At 35.3% G+C, this 15,690-nt stretch overlaps 1 protein-coding gene across 1 annotated transcript in view; it reads right to left on the reverse strand.

Moving 5' to 3' along the window:
* Positions 1-15,690, reverse strand: part of Rrp1 (Recombination repair protein 1) — an 84,862-nt gene that overhangs the window by 22,660 nt on the left and 46,512 nt on the right. The window contains exon 4 of the mRNA XM_090411862.1: positions 10,395-10,466. Within this exon, the coding sequence (XP_090267988.1) occupies positions 10,395-10,466 (72 nt within the window). The remainder of the gene's footprint in view (positions 1-10,394; positions 10,467-15,690) is intronic.

Raw genomic sequence — 15,690 nt, forward strand, 5'->3', positions numbered from 1 at the left:
GTAGGCCTCTCAGATCACGCTCTCAACATCCTACACCAAATTTATTGGAAAAGTACCTGCTCTTTACATCATACAAAAACCTGGTATGAAAGAAAATTTAAAGAAGCCTGTGAAATTCTGATTAACCACCCTAATCTCAACAATAATGGTGGTATAAAAATTCCAAGAATTTGGATGGCACGTATCCAACGTACTTAGTATCTAGCATACTTTAGGACTTGAAGCAATTTTCAGCTTTTATTGGAAACTATTCCACACCAATTGGTTGAAATGTATATGTATAATCAGTTTTTATAAATATATATATAAACATGTTGCTCTCCAGCCCAATTTAATTTTGTAACCTAACAGATAACAATAATAATAGGACTCTAGCTTTGATGTAGTCAAGGCTTTTTTTTTCACCAGAGGTCAGGCCAATTATTGTTGTAAAGGTTGGTCAATAACTTTAGCAAACCATGTAGATTGTAGTGCAGCTTGTTTCTTTGTATATATATGTATGCTCCAGATGATAACCTTCATATGAAGGTCAAAATGTCAAGTGTTCATTTTGGTTTGCTGTAACACGGTAGTTGTCTCCATAATTTTCCATAATGTAATTGCTGTTTCCATTTCTATCTTTCTCTTTAGGATTTCAGGATTTTTTTTTTTTTGTTGAGATTTCGTTTTGCTCTTCTAATTCAATTTTCGCTGGTCTTTAATTTTTTGCATCAAGTTCTTAGATGCATTCCTTCCATTTTTCGCCTGTATTTCAATATCATAAATTAATTTTCCTTGCTTATCTTCTAATGCAGATTTCTTGCGCTTTTTTAATATTTGTAAGTTCTTTTGCATTTTCAAACATTTTATCATATCACTCCCTCTATCCAATTCAATTATTTTACATTCTTCTTTTAACCATTCCTCTCTTGCTTTATCAGTTTCTCTTCTTAGTTCATTATTTAATACTTTGTATTTAACTCTTCAGTGTTTACATTTTTTCATCTTCTTCTTTCCTCTTATCAATTCATTTGTAATCCATGGCTTCTTAATTTTTTTTCCCTTCCACAAACCTATCTCTTCAGCGGCCATTTCATATATCAAGTTTTTCAGTTGATTCCATTTTGCATTAACGTCAATAGTCTCTTCAGGTATCTTCTTTGTTTCTTATTTTATTCTCCAGTTCTTCTCTGAATTTCTTACTCACATCTCCTTTGAATTTTTCTAGGTTCCACCTTTTTTTTTTTTTTTTACCTTTATTTTCTTAAATCTTATTCTTAATTCCATAAGTAAATTATGGTCTGAGTCAATATCAGCTCCTGGATATGTTGATATCCTTTATACACTGTTTCTATTAACATATAATCAATCTGGTATCTTGCGATAACTTCTGGCATGTTCCATGTATATCTTCTTCTCTTTGGAAGTTTAAACCAAGTATTACCAATAATTAGTTTGTGTGTTTTACAAAACTCTATAAATCTTTTGCCTCTCTCATTCCTTTTCCAAGACCATATCTTCCTGTTATTCCCTTCTCTACCATTTCACCTACCACTGCATTCCAGTCTCCCATCCAGATGGTGCACCCCTTTTAGTCCTCTTCCATCATTTCTTCTATTTGATTATATATCTCTTCTACTTCATTTTCATCATAGTCACTTGTGGGCATATATATCTGTATAATCATTATATCCACAAACTTTGCTTTCAGTTTAATCATAATCACCCTGTCACTTTTATATATATAGCTTTTTCTACTGAAGTTTTAACCTTTTCGTTCAACACAAATGCTACTCCATTTTTTTCCTCGTGTTCTACAGGAATATACAATTCTACAACCATCACTTTCCAATTCTCCTATATCTTTCCATCTAACTTCACTTAGACCAACTACATCTAATTTATTCCTCTCCATTTCTTTCTTCAAGTTTTCTAATTTACTAGCTCTCAACATTGTAGTAAATTAGAAAACTTGAAGAAAGAAATGGAGAGGAATAAATTAGATGTAGATCATATTTTCTCCTGGTCGGTCCAGTCAGTAGATGATACTTTTTTCCCATCTATCCAAAAGCTAAGAATAATTCTGTTTATATAAGAAAATGTACACAGCTTGTAATCTATTTATCACAAAATGCATAACTTTACATTTTTCCACATTAAACTGACACCCATTATTTTTTGTCCATAATTACAGCCTATTTAAATCATCCTGAAAGCTCTCCGCATCACCTTGATTCACTATTACTCTACCTAATTTTGCATAATCAGCAAACAACTGAATATTTCCTTTCATGTTATTTAATATATCATTTACATACAAATTAAGCAGTGGTCATCCTAACATTGAACCTTCTGGCACACCACTAGTCACCCGCTTTCGCCTTGATTCTGCTCCTCTGTATACCACTTTTTAGTATCTGTCTATCAACTACCCTCTTATCCACATAACCAGTGTCACATTCATCATCATTTGTTCTAATTTACATAAACAGAGTTATATGTTGGGGTGCTTAAGGATCAAAGCTATATAACTGAGAGGAGACCTCCAACATAGCCTTCAAAGGAATGCGGAGACTCGACCAGGGCTTCTGACCTAATGTCCAATTCTCATCTTCTAGTGGTGCACCCTGTTAGGTATCTACCTGGATATTGAACGGACAAGGATGGGCTGGCAATTTGGGATTTAGCCAACAAAATTGTATTCTTATTGGCTTAAAGCAAAACTTCAAATGATGGTACAAGACAGAATTTGATGCAGGCTGAGGCGTCACCCGGTTAAACAAGGCCCCCGTTGTTTTCGCCAGGGAACCAGGGCAAACAGCGAAAAGTCAGATACTGGAACAAATCCGAAAACTTACTCCAACTCAACATCACCAGAGTTCAAGATCGGCTATCAACATAAGAAGCCTGAATGGTAAAGAAATGGAGCTAGCTAAGGAATTGGATAAGTACCAGATCGACATAATAGGGATGACTGAAACAAAAAAAGACAAAAACTGGTGAGATCTTTCTGAGCAATAAATACAAAATGTCCAATTCAGGCAATGACAATCAAGGGAAAGAAGGAGTAGCCATAGTATTCAACACCAAATAAGAGGCAAATCTTCTTGAATGGCAGGCAGTTTCAAGTAGAGTGATGTGGGCAAATATCAGAATGGGGAACTAGACAATGAGACTTATTTTATACAGTTCCACAGAAGGTTCTACTCAGGTAGAAGTGGAGAAATTTTTTTAGGCTTTAGAGAAAGCAATTGACACAATGAAAAAGAAAAGTTGGTCTTTGTTGGGGATCTAAACAGCAGAGTAGGAAATGATTGTCAGACATACAAAAATATTTTGGGGAAATTTGGAGAAATGAGCAAAGCTAATAATAATGGCAAATACCTGTTGGATTTCTGCTCAGGACATGGACTGGTTATTACTAACACAATGTTCCAACATAAAAATGTGCACAAATTCACATGGAGAGAAGAGGCAAGGAATAAGAAAAGTCTCATTGACTATGTTATTGTTGATAGATATTTCATATTGAAAAGAAGAACATGTAAGAAAGTTTTAAAGTGAATAAAAGTTGAGCAGTTCTCAGATGTGACCTGTAGACTAAAATACACAAACATGATTGGGGAAAAAAAAAAAAAAAAAAAAAAAAAAAAAAAAAAGAAAGAGTTTGAGAACAGGAACCAAACTTTGGATTCAGTGGCAAGCCCTAAAGAAAACACCGATTGATTCAGCCAGAGAGGTATGTGGTGAGGTTGTGTGCAAGGATAGAAAAATCAGAACTCCATGAACACAGGAAGTTAAAGAAGAAAGCATATCAAAAGTTCCTGGAAAATAAGTCAGCTTGTGCTCTTAGAGAATACAGAGACAAACGTAAGAAAGCGAAATAAAATTCATGGGAAGACTTCAGTAACGACATAGAACATAAATATCAGGAAGATGACAAAATATTCTGTTGAAAAAGCTCAGAAATGAAGGAAAGAGTGCTATAAAACGAATTAGAGGTGATAATGGTGAAATGAAAATAGGAGAAAAAGATATCAATGTAGTATGGAGTAATTACTTGGAAAAACTGCTAAATGAAACAAGCAGTGATGATAGCACAGTGGTAAAAAACACTGACCAGCAGGCAGTAATAATACATATCCATACTTGAAGTAGAAAAAGCCATCAACTGCCTTTCCACATTTCAGGCTTTTGATGGCTTTTAGATGATATTCGACCAGAAATGCTGAAGTATGGAGGTATAAAAAGTCATACAGTGGCTGCACTGCATAGTTCAGAAGGCCTGGACAGAGGGACGAATTCCAGATGATTAGAGTACAACTCTCATAGTATCCATAGATAAAAAGGGAAATAAAAACTGAATGTGAGAATTACAGATGCATTTCATTACTGAGTGTTCCTGGTAAAATATGTGCAAGTATACTTGAGAAAGTGTTGAGGATTGTGGAAGAGAAGCTTGGTGAAGAACAAGCTGGATTCAGACCAAATAGAGGCACTGTCAGGATCAAATTTTCACTTTATGACAGATAGTTGAGAAATCATGTGAATATAACAAAGATTTATATTTAAGTTTTGTAGATCTGGAAAAGGCATATGACAAGATACTAAGCTATTCCAAATGCTACAGTTATATGGTATTAATGGGACATTATATCAAGCGATACTTAGTCTTTATTTGAGTTGTAAGTCAGCAGTTAGAATTGAAGGAAGTACAGGAAGATGGTTTAATGTTAAATCTGGTATCAGACAAGGATGTACATTATCCCCTCTCTTATTCATTATCTATATGGATCACATTATGAAGAAAGGTGGTATTAAACCTGATATCAAAATTGGAGGTGTTAATATCAGCTCTTTGCTTTATGTGGATGATGTTATACTTCTAAATAAATCTGCTACAAGTCTGCAAGATTCCATGACTAAATTGAATAACTGTTGTAATAGATAGGTATGAAGATCAGCATTAAAAAGACAAAAACAATGAAAATATCAACTGCATTGCGAATGGAGAACTTATAGAACAAGTAAAACATTTCGGCTACTTGGCACGATTTTTAGTGAAGGTGGTAAGTTAAATATGGAAATAGACAACAGAATCAACAAAGCTGGTATGGTAGGAAGTCAACTGAATAAAATTATATGGAATAAGAGAGAAATTACAAGACAGTGTTTAAACCAATTTTAACTTATGGATCTGAGAGCTGGGTTAGGTTCACACTTCACCAGAGTCCTGAGAATGATTAGAGGCGTGAACAGATGGCATCAATGGCAATATCATATTAAAAATGAGGATATTAGGAAAGAACTTGATATTGTCAGCATCCAGGAATGCATTAGCAGAGCTAATCTCAGGTGATATAGTCACTTAAGCAGAATGTGAGAGTAAAGATTAGCAAAATAAGTGTTCTCTGCCAGGCTGGCAAGAAAAAGCCCCAGAGGAAGACCACAATATACGTGGATTGATAGTAAAAAATGCCTTAGAAAACAAAAATATAAGACCTGATAATATTGGAGTCTTGACATTTAACAGACTGATTTGGAGAAAAATTGTAGATAGGAAGTTAGTAAAAATGTAAATTTTTCATGTAGTACTATCATATCCTGTACACCCCCTTGAGGGTATATATCACGAATTTGATGATGATGATGAGTTCCATGTTGTATTCAGACAAATGCCACTGCCAAATCCAGTGTGTAGCCATTTCCCCTCAGTCAACAGCTGTCACCCCATTATAAAAAGTTATGAATTACTAAGGCATAACCAAGCAGCCACAAAAGCCATGTTGCCTCATAGAGTATCAAATTCATATCCACCCATTCCTGAATTCTCTTTTTGACCAATTTTTTCTAGTACTTTTTCCACCACTCCTAATATAGTTTGATTGATCTCTAATTTACTACTGTAGTCTTAGAACAACCTTCATTAAGCAAGGGAATTAATTATTTTACCCTTTTTCCACTCCCTCAGAACACTACCACAGCTGTCAGTTCCCTTGAACATTCCCTCAGAATGTGAGCTGATATTCTATCCAATCCAACAGCTATATTCACATTGAGATTCTGTAATATTCCAAGAACCTCCAATTTATCCATCTCTGTTCCCACATCTCTTTAACTCATGTCCAAGTATTAACCTGACTTGTATGACATACCTTTGCAAATTGGTCACTCGGTAACTCAACTATTTTATCTGCTTCTGTCACCTCATGACCATCAGCACTAATTAAAGTTATTCTTTCAGTCATTCTTCCTCTTACTTGCCAACTCTTTGGGATTTCCTTTGGCCTGCTCAGTTAGATTATTCTTGTAGTCTGATTTTGCCTTCCTTACCATCCTTCTCCTTATACCCTTCACAGCATTTTCATTTTCTGAAGTTCATGTTTAATGATGTTACTCATACATCTAACTCCTATCTGATTAATCCTCTTAAAGCTGTATTAAATTGTATACCTAAGGTATACAATTTAATACAGCTTCCTCTAGATGCCCATTAACCATCTCCTATGCAATACTAATATGCTTTCTTTGCAGGGTTTTGGTGAAGTGGTGAAATTCCTTGACAATGACCTAATACAACTGGAAAAGTATTTCAACTCCTGGTTTCTAAGACCTAATCCAGCAAAAACTGTCGCATCTACATCACACCTGCTCAACTCTGAAGCAGGTGTGATGTAGATGAGACCACACACTAAATCTTAATATTCTGTAATAAAGTCATAAATCATGAAGATCACCCAAAATATTAGGCATCACCCTAGACAGAAGAACTCTCACCTACAAAAAAGCACATACAACACCTGGAAAACAAGACTGAGGCTAGAAGCAATATTATCTCTAAATTGACTGGAACTGTGCTGAGCCTCCACAATTAGGGTGTCTGCCCTGGCTTTGGTCTCCTCAACAGCAAAGTACTGTGCCCCAGCCTGGAGTAGAAGTACTCAATAGCAAGTTAATAGATATAAACTGAACTAAACCCTGCATATTATCTCAGCTACTCTGAAATCAACTCCACTACCATGGTTTCCTGTTCTAGCAAATGACACCAGCTCTTAGAAGACAGACAGCAACTTTATATAAAAAACTCAAATCTGATCCTCTATAATCTCAAAAATATACTAAACAATCCACCATGAATCCAATTCAGATCACGTACTACTCCCTTTTGGTCTGAGGGACAGTTATTGGAAACTCATAACTTTAATCCTGAGAATGAATGGAGGAATCATCGGAACAACTCTAACATTACCAATTGATCACTTATTGAAGATCCCTGTTCCAAGCCACCTGGATTTGATCTGCCACTCAAATAATGGTCCTCCCTAAACAGAATTAGGACGGGCCATGGAAGATGTAAATATCTACTTCATAAATAGAAAATTGCCAATCAGCCATATTGTGAATGCTCTGTTTTGCAAACCATGTCTCATATAGTGGAGTCTGGTCCAATTCCCCAGGAGGAATAGCAGAATTACATCAGACTACAAAAGGGAGCAGTGCAATGGTTGTCCAATTTAAAACTTGATTTGTAAAAAAAGTAAATAGCCCTATTTTGCTGTACTTGACCATACAAATAAATATATAGTTGAAGTCTCCCATAATAATCATTTGACTTGCAATCATTGTACTAATTTGCTGATGCATGTCTTCCAGATCATCCCTGGAACACCCTGGCCTATAACAGCAACCAACTGTATATTTTGTCTTATTGGGCTTGATCTCACACCAAACTGCTTCAAATGAACAGCTGTCCTCCCACCTATCTCCTATTCTTTTTGGCTACAATTTATCTGCTATCATCAGCAGTACCCATCTCCTCATCCTACCTTCTCTGAAAATACTAGACCCTTCACATTCTATCCCTGTAACTACATCTGCTGTTAGCCAAGTCTCACTAATGCCTATAACTTTTGTCAAGGTTGCACTAACAAATGTCAAACTCCTCCCTCTGGTTTCTGATACTTTTGGCAAGGTTGCACTAACAAATGTCAAACTCCTCCCTCTGGTTTCTGATACTTTGGGCAAGGTTGCACTAACAAATGTCAAACTCCTCCCTCTGGTTTCTGATACTTTTGGCAAGGTTGAACTAACAAATGTCAAACTCCTCCCTCTGGTTTCTGATACTTTTGGTATTAATATATAGAAACTGCAGCATCCCTTTAGGCACCCAATACCCTTTACTTCCTGAATCGACAATCCTATTCAATATTATATTCAGCGTTATTTCAAATACCGAATGTAGAAACTATGAAAGTATTATAAAAATAAGTTGAACAGAGAGATTATTGGAAGACACTCATTGGCATTCACAAGTTGCCTTACTGCAGACTACTAAGAAACCATAGGCACCACTGCCCGCCCAAGGATCTATATATTCGCTTTCTATTAGTCCATTTTGATAAGGTTTCACTGGCCTGACAGCTGTTTCTAACTGGTTGGTTCTCTTCAAAGACCAGGCAGAAACCTTAAGAGAGCAAGAACTCTCGTTCAGTACTAAGGAACTTGAAATGTTGGAGAGGTATGAAATTTTCGCAGTTTCTACATTCGACTTTGAAATAATGCTGGATCTAATATCCACTTTACTTATATAATTTTGCATCACTGAACTGAAGCCTTTTAGCTCTTTATTTTAGCAAATACTTTTTATGCACTGACCGAGAGTTCACTTACAAAAAATACGCCTCTCTGACATTTCAAGCCTCTTAGTACTGAATGAGAGTTTTTGCTCTCTTATGGTTTCTGCCTGGTCTCTGAGGAGAACCAATCAGTTCGAAACCGCTGTCAGGCCAGTGAAACCTTATCAAAATGGACTAATAGAAACTGAATATATAGAAAACATAGGTGCTGCCCAAGCATCTAAGTAGTTTGTGCTAGGGCAACTAGTGAATGCAGGTGAGTGTATTCCTGTAAGCGCTCTGGTCAACTTGTTTTTATGAAACTTTCACAGTTTCTACATTCGGCTTTGAAATAATGCTGGATCTAACATCCACTTCACTTAAAGTCTGCATCGCTGAAATGAAGTCTTTTGGCTCTTTATTTTAGTAAATTCTATTCAACATTTTAGCTTGAGAGATTAGATTCTGCACTTGTTGGTCATTCTTACACTCACTCACTTGCCTCTATGGGTGCCTTCACATATATTCACTTGCATCCACCCTAAATGCTCAGTGAACAAAGCTCTCTAGACACCTAACAACAAAACCATTTAGATCCAGTCCATCTTTATACAAATCCTTCTTTCCATCAAACACAGGACATAGGTCCACAAACTCTACATCATTCTTTCTGCACAACCTGTGTATCGATTTGTTTATTTTTAACACCCACATTAATGGAACCGTACTCCAGGAAATCGATGAAGATAGGGATTTAGGGAGTGGTGATAGATAGAGAGTTGAAGTTTAGAGGTCATATTGCTAAGGTTGCTCATAAGATTACTTGGATTATCTGGATTACTGTGCCCAGATCTTGTCTCCTGGGGGATGAGGAAGTGGTGGAGGATTCAGAAGGGGAGCAACCAAGATGGTGAGTGGTCTGTGGAATGTTCCCTATGAGGATAGATTGAGGTTGTGTGGACTGCAAAAGTTGGTTGGTTGATAGGTGAAAAAGAGGGGATATTTAAGTTACTTAAAGAGTTTTATAGGATTGATGCAGAGGATGTTTCAGTACTTAGTAAAGAGAGCAGAACAAGAGGTCATCCTTGGAAGTTGAGTAAAAGTATGATTAGTAGGGACATGAGGACTAGATTTTTCACTTGGAGAATTGTGAATGAATGGAATGGATTGCTAGAGTTGGTTGTTAGAACTTTATCTGCTAATGGGTTCAAGGAGAGGCATGATAGATTATGTTGATAAATTGGGTGTTCCACAATGAATCTTCTGACTCCATGGAAGTGCCCGTACAATAATAATAATTATTATTATTATTATTACGTAACATCTCCAGGGAGTCCAAAGACTCATTGAGAGAGGGCACCTACTCTACAACTCTGTCTCCACCACTTAATCAGCACACTACAATGAACCACAACTACCATCATCTATGCCAACGCTATCTACCGTCCATCATCACCACTAGTATTTTCACAGACGATCACAAACATCCATGGCAGGATTCAAACCCACATCCTTTTGGCTGAAGAGTGCATACACTGACCACTCGGCCAGCTGGTTGTGAATAATAATAACATATTTGTAAAAGCATATGAAAATGACAGTCTAAATATTTAACAACTACTTTTCATGTAAATAAAACATGAACAAAAATATATCTTATGTAAAATATAAAAATACCAATATTGTATTCTAGGATATATTCTTCAAAGTGAAATATAACAGGTGGAATCTTAAGTATATTCAAAAGATAAGAAATTAGCCAATTAAAATCTGAAGAAAAACAAAAAAAAAAGTACTTACATGCATTTACTAGATAGAATTTGCCATACTCAACAGTAATCACCCTACCTTCATTGTCATGTTTTGGTTTACCTAAAATATTGAAAGTGTTTTTCTTAATAAAGCTTAAAGAAAAACATGTAAATAGTAATTATTTCAAGAAGAGCAAAAAAATTTCAAGCTATCTAAAAGCCATAGCAGTTGCAACAAGGTGTTTTAAAAAAAGATGTTTTTGAATAGCCATCTTGCAGAACTTCATCATATTCACAACAAAGAGCTGTTTTGGACTGCAGTTGTTTTAACTAGATCCCTTACAACAAGAGTCCAACTGAAACCAAAAATGAGATGACTCAACAAATTTCAGTTGTATTATAGAACTACAATACACAGCAAAATAATTTATTAATACTTAAATTAGATTTTTTGGAAAGAATTGTTCTATCTTCAATGAAACCATTAAAGAAATTAAATGCCAATTTGATATGTTCACAGGATGGCTGGAAATCTCTAAACACCATCTTGACCTTCTTGCCAGGTGAGTGAAAAACACTTCACCCTGCCACAATTTTGTTTGCAAATTGGTGGACACATCACACATCTTGAGGAGTTCTTAACTAAATCTTCAGGGGGGGGGGGGAACAAGTTTGTTTTAAGAAATATTAGAAAATGATAATTAAGGAGAATACTATATTTGGTTAGTATTGAATTACTAAAGAGTGTAAATGTGTGAACGATCATTAATGAGCCATGTGAGAATGGCAAATATAAAGGAGAGAAAGAATAGGTGTGAATAGAAATACTTAATAATTATACATGTATGCCCCATAAGTAAATTGGAGGTGGAGCAAATAACATGGGATCCTATAAACTGTAGGCATGCATATTTGCATTTGTGATGAATATAATTAAAAACTTAGGAGGAGAGAGAAATGAATTTGTTTGTGAAAAAAATAATTAACCAATAATAAATAGTGGCCATATACGAGGGTGGTTCCATAAGTTTTCGGCCTGGCTAACTTTCAGAGGTGACAGAAAGAAAACAATTGTCACTTTTCAACATAATCTCCCTTTACTTCACACTTTTCACATTTTTGAAATAACATTTTTATACCCTTGAAAAAACAGTCTGTACTTTTGTTCTGCAAAATGGCCTAAAACCTGCATCTTTCACCTCAGTGTCATCTGAAAATTTTCTTCCTCAAAGGTCTTTCTTCAGTTTCAAGAAGAGGAAGTAGTCACTGGGCGATAGATCTGGGTTGTAGGATAGGTGTTCAATTTCCTGGAAGCTACAGTCTTCACTGCAGCTTTCTCAACAATAGCCGTGTGGACTACGGCATTATCATGAAGCAGGTGAACACCATGACTCAGCATTCCTCATCTCTTCTATGGTGTCATGCAGTGTGTGCAAGAGTGAAGCATAATATTCTGCATTCACAGTGGTATTCCTTTCCTTGAAGTCAATCAAGAGAATTCCCTGGCAATCCCAAAAGACTGTTGCCATGATCTTCTTGGTGGACTGAGCGACCATGGCTTTTCATGGCAGTGCTTCACCTTGTTTGCGCCACTCCATGGATTCCTTTTTAGAAAGAGAATCATAATAAAGGCCCATGGTTTTATCCTTGGTGACAATAGATTCTAGTACCGACTCTAAAAACTTGCAGGAACAGGTCACATGATGCTCCTGAACTGAAGAGAGAAGTCGGGGCACTCGCCTTCGTCGTGTGAAGCTTCTCGTGAACGCCAACCTTGCTGAGATTTCTTTGACTTCAGCTGTCTGTCATTGAGCAGTTCCTCCTCAGAAAGAGAGACTTTCCCCAGTCATCACTTTCACAAGCTGATCATCACGAGGATCATCTTCGATGCTCTCTCTTCCTAGGCAAAACTGTTTAGCCCATTTCTTCATGGTGAAATATGAAGGAGAAGTGTCCATATTACAGCCACGTGTTAGCCAAACGAGTGCCTCCAACTGAATGATGCAGGTAGAGAGTGGAAACTTTGTTGCGTGGATTTTGTATGTCAGGCCAGAAACTTTTGGAACCTACCTCATATATTTGGTAGTCATCAGTATATAAAACTATAGGGAGGGGCTAATCCACTGAACTAAAAATAATCAAGTGATTCTTCTAGATGTAAGAAACACATGCAAGTTGATGGAGCAGCAAATGATTGTGTACAATTTGTTGTGTTTGTCATATTTATTTCTATGTTTATTTAGAATTTGCTTGGTGTTTTCTAATATTTTTTATTTTTGTAGATATTGCACAGTAATACATAATTTCTGATAATCTATTATCACCCTTTCATGAATCTTACGTTCATTACATCTTGCATATGCTAGTATTTTGTTGAAGATCAACAGATGCAATCCACTTATTATAATACACAGAATTAATTTTTATTCAGGAATATTTACTCATTACGTCTGTTCTTTCTGAAGACTAGAAAATGTTCTTATAGTGTGAAAAAAACATTCCATCCCCAGCAGACACTGAACTGCAAAATCAAGAAAAACAAGTATTTTTATTGTATCACTAAATATAGTGCAATATGTTAAGTGGCAATTGGTGCAATTAGACAATTGAAATGACACTTCATATTGAAAAACACATTCCCTCCCACATACATGCAAGCAAAACAGTTTTATTGTAGCATCAAACATGGTAGCTGACTAAATGCATTTGTTCTAACATCCTTTTTTTTTATTATAAACCCCTTCCATAGCACTAATGGCTTACTGTATAATTATACGTTTTTTTTTTCTTGTACTGCATCTGCTAAGAAAGAAGATGGTGCACTCTTACTATTTTGTATCATGCAAAACATTTCCTGCCCATTATTGAAGGACAAGCTAATGCTTTTTTTTTTTTTTTTAACCTAATCGATATCAAGTCATATGTGAATGTCATGTCTCATATTACAGAGCAATTTAAACAGACATAAAATTATTGAGAAAAGCTACATTATAGTGAATTGGATATGTCCAATGTTCAGCTTAGCATCAACACTAAACACAATCTTTTGGAAAGACATGAAACTCATCTATAGAAACCATAAAGGCAAACTGGTGACTCAGGAGAGCTTCAAGACCCCCATTACATCAGCTTAATTTCAATTAGAATGATGGTTTGTCAATATGTGGGAGATTCTTATCCTAAGCAACTGTAATTAGTAAAAATAAATTTTAAAAATATATTTTTTAATTTGTAAATAGTTTCACTGAAGAATGGATGAGGTGATTCTGTCCAAAAATACTTTATATAAAATTTGTTTTCCTTATGGTATGTCTAATCCATTTACCTTTAAAATTTCAGTTGATATGTACATACCAAATTTTATTAAATTCTCCTGCCAAAGCAGAATTATAATGATCGACTGTAACCAAAATGAGCTAGGTGGATACATTTTAGCCTACATCCTAAATTTAATTTCATCCAGTCAGAGCAGTTTAAACAGACATAAATTTACATACATCCTTGAGAAGATGGATCAGCCTTATATGCCACATGGCACAAAAAGGATAGACAGGTTGACAGTTATCTGCTTTATATAATTCTAAAACATTCTGACATGTTATGAACATGCACATGGTCCAAAGTGAAGAGATTATGATGGCTCAAGATTTGTATCTGTATTTAGGAAACTGGAATAAAATACATATTGCAATGTCATTTTATTATATAATCATAGTATAGTATACTATCAAAATATTTATCATAAATTTTAAACAAAGCAAGAAAATATTTGCATTTTAATTTATTTTCAGCAATTTGAATGTGCCCCAAATCAATAAATTTGAAAATGTGTATATCAGAACTGTTTTGTTCAGAATTTTGGATTAAGGGAAATAACTGTTTGAAAAAAATAATTATTTAGTTTCTCACCAGCAAGACAATCCATTCAATTACAACAAAAATGTTAAATATTAAATATGAAAAATTTATCTTATTTACCCTGTGAACTTGCAAATGCAGTTTATTTCACTTACATATATTACAGTGATTGGTGAAAAGTTATGGCATTAAAAGCAACTGCTTATTAAATAATGCTTCCATTGTACATTTATAAAATACATATGCAAGTACAATACAGAGACAATAATATACATCTTCATTTATGCTGATTTAATACGAGGGTGGTCCGACAAGTTTCTGGCCTCGATCATAGATTTCAACACTATCAGCAAGAGATTTTTTTTCTAAGTTGGTACATCTGTCATAAGCATCCATGTGAAATTGCAAGTCATTCTATCAAGTAGTTAGTTTTATAAAGCTGTCTGAAGCAAGAATGTCGTTTGTATCCCTTGAAATGGATAAAATTGAGTATTGTGTGGTTATAAAAATTCTTTGTAAAAGAAGATTTAACGCCAAAAGAAATTTATTAGAAGCTCATAAAACTTTATGGACACTCTTCTCCTTCATTTTTGACAATTAAGAAATGGGCTGACGAGTTTAAATGTGGCCATACCAGCCTTGAAGATGATCCATGTGAAGGATGTCCAAAAAGTGTACCAACACTAGAAATCATTGATGAAGTGCACGATATGTTATTGGATGACCAGCAAGTCAAAGTGCGTGAAATTGCTGAGACTATAGGCATTTCAAAAGAACATGTAGGATCAAAAATGCACTTGCATGAAAATCTCTGAACAGTGCTTGGAGCATTTTAACAAGAATAAAACTGATTTTGTGCTTCAATTTATTACTATGGATGAGACTTGGATTCACCATTACACACCAGAATCCAAACAGCAGTCAAAACAGTGGACAGAAGCCAGTTGTTCAGTGCCAAACAAGACAAAGTCAGTTCCATCAACAGGAAAGGTCATGGCATCGGTGTTTTGGGATGCTAAAGGCATTTTCTTTATTAATTATCTTGAAAAGGGTAAAATAATAACCAGGAATATTAAGAGATCAGCACTATGAATTGTTGGAACATTCACCCTATTTCCCAGATTTGGCTCCCTCTGACTTCTATCTCTTCCCAAAACTAAAACTCTTCCTCGCTGGTCAGCGTTTTTCTTCAAATCAAGAAGTGATTGCAGCTGTAGAGGGGTATTTTGCAGATAATGGCACTGGAGCATCACTGGAATAAATGTATTAGTCTTAAAGGAGATTATGTTGAAAAATAGAAATAATTTTGAAATTATAAAGGGTGGTCTGAAAAGTTCTTTTCAGACCACCCTCGTACATAATCCTGGTAGAATTATTTTAAATCAATTGTAAAATTTGGGACAATGCACAGGCAACCTGGAATGTCATTCAATGTAGTTTTAACATATTTGACTTTTGTTTTACTATTTTCCTGTATAAGTGGCAAC

The sequence above is a fragment of the Typopeltis vanoorti genome, chromosome 22, assembly GCF_054136105.1.
Source record: "Typopeltis vanoorti isolate ZY-2024b chromosome 22, IOZ_Tvanoo_1.0, whole genome shotgun sequence".
In the NCBI taxonomy this organism is placed as follows: Eukaryota; Metazoa; Arthropoda; class Arachnida; order Uropygi; family Thelyphonidae; genus Typopeltis; species Typopeltis vanoorti.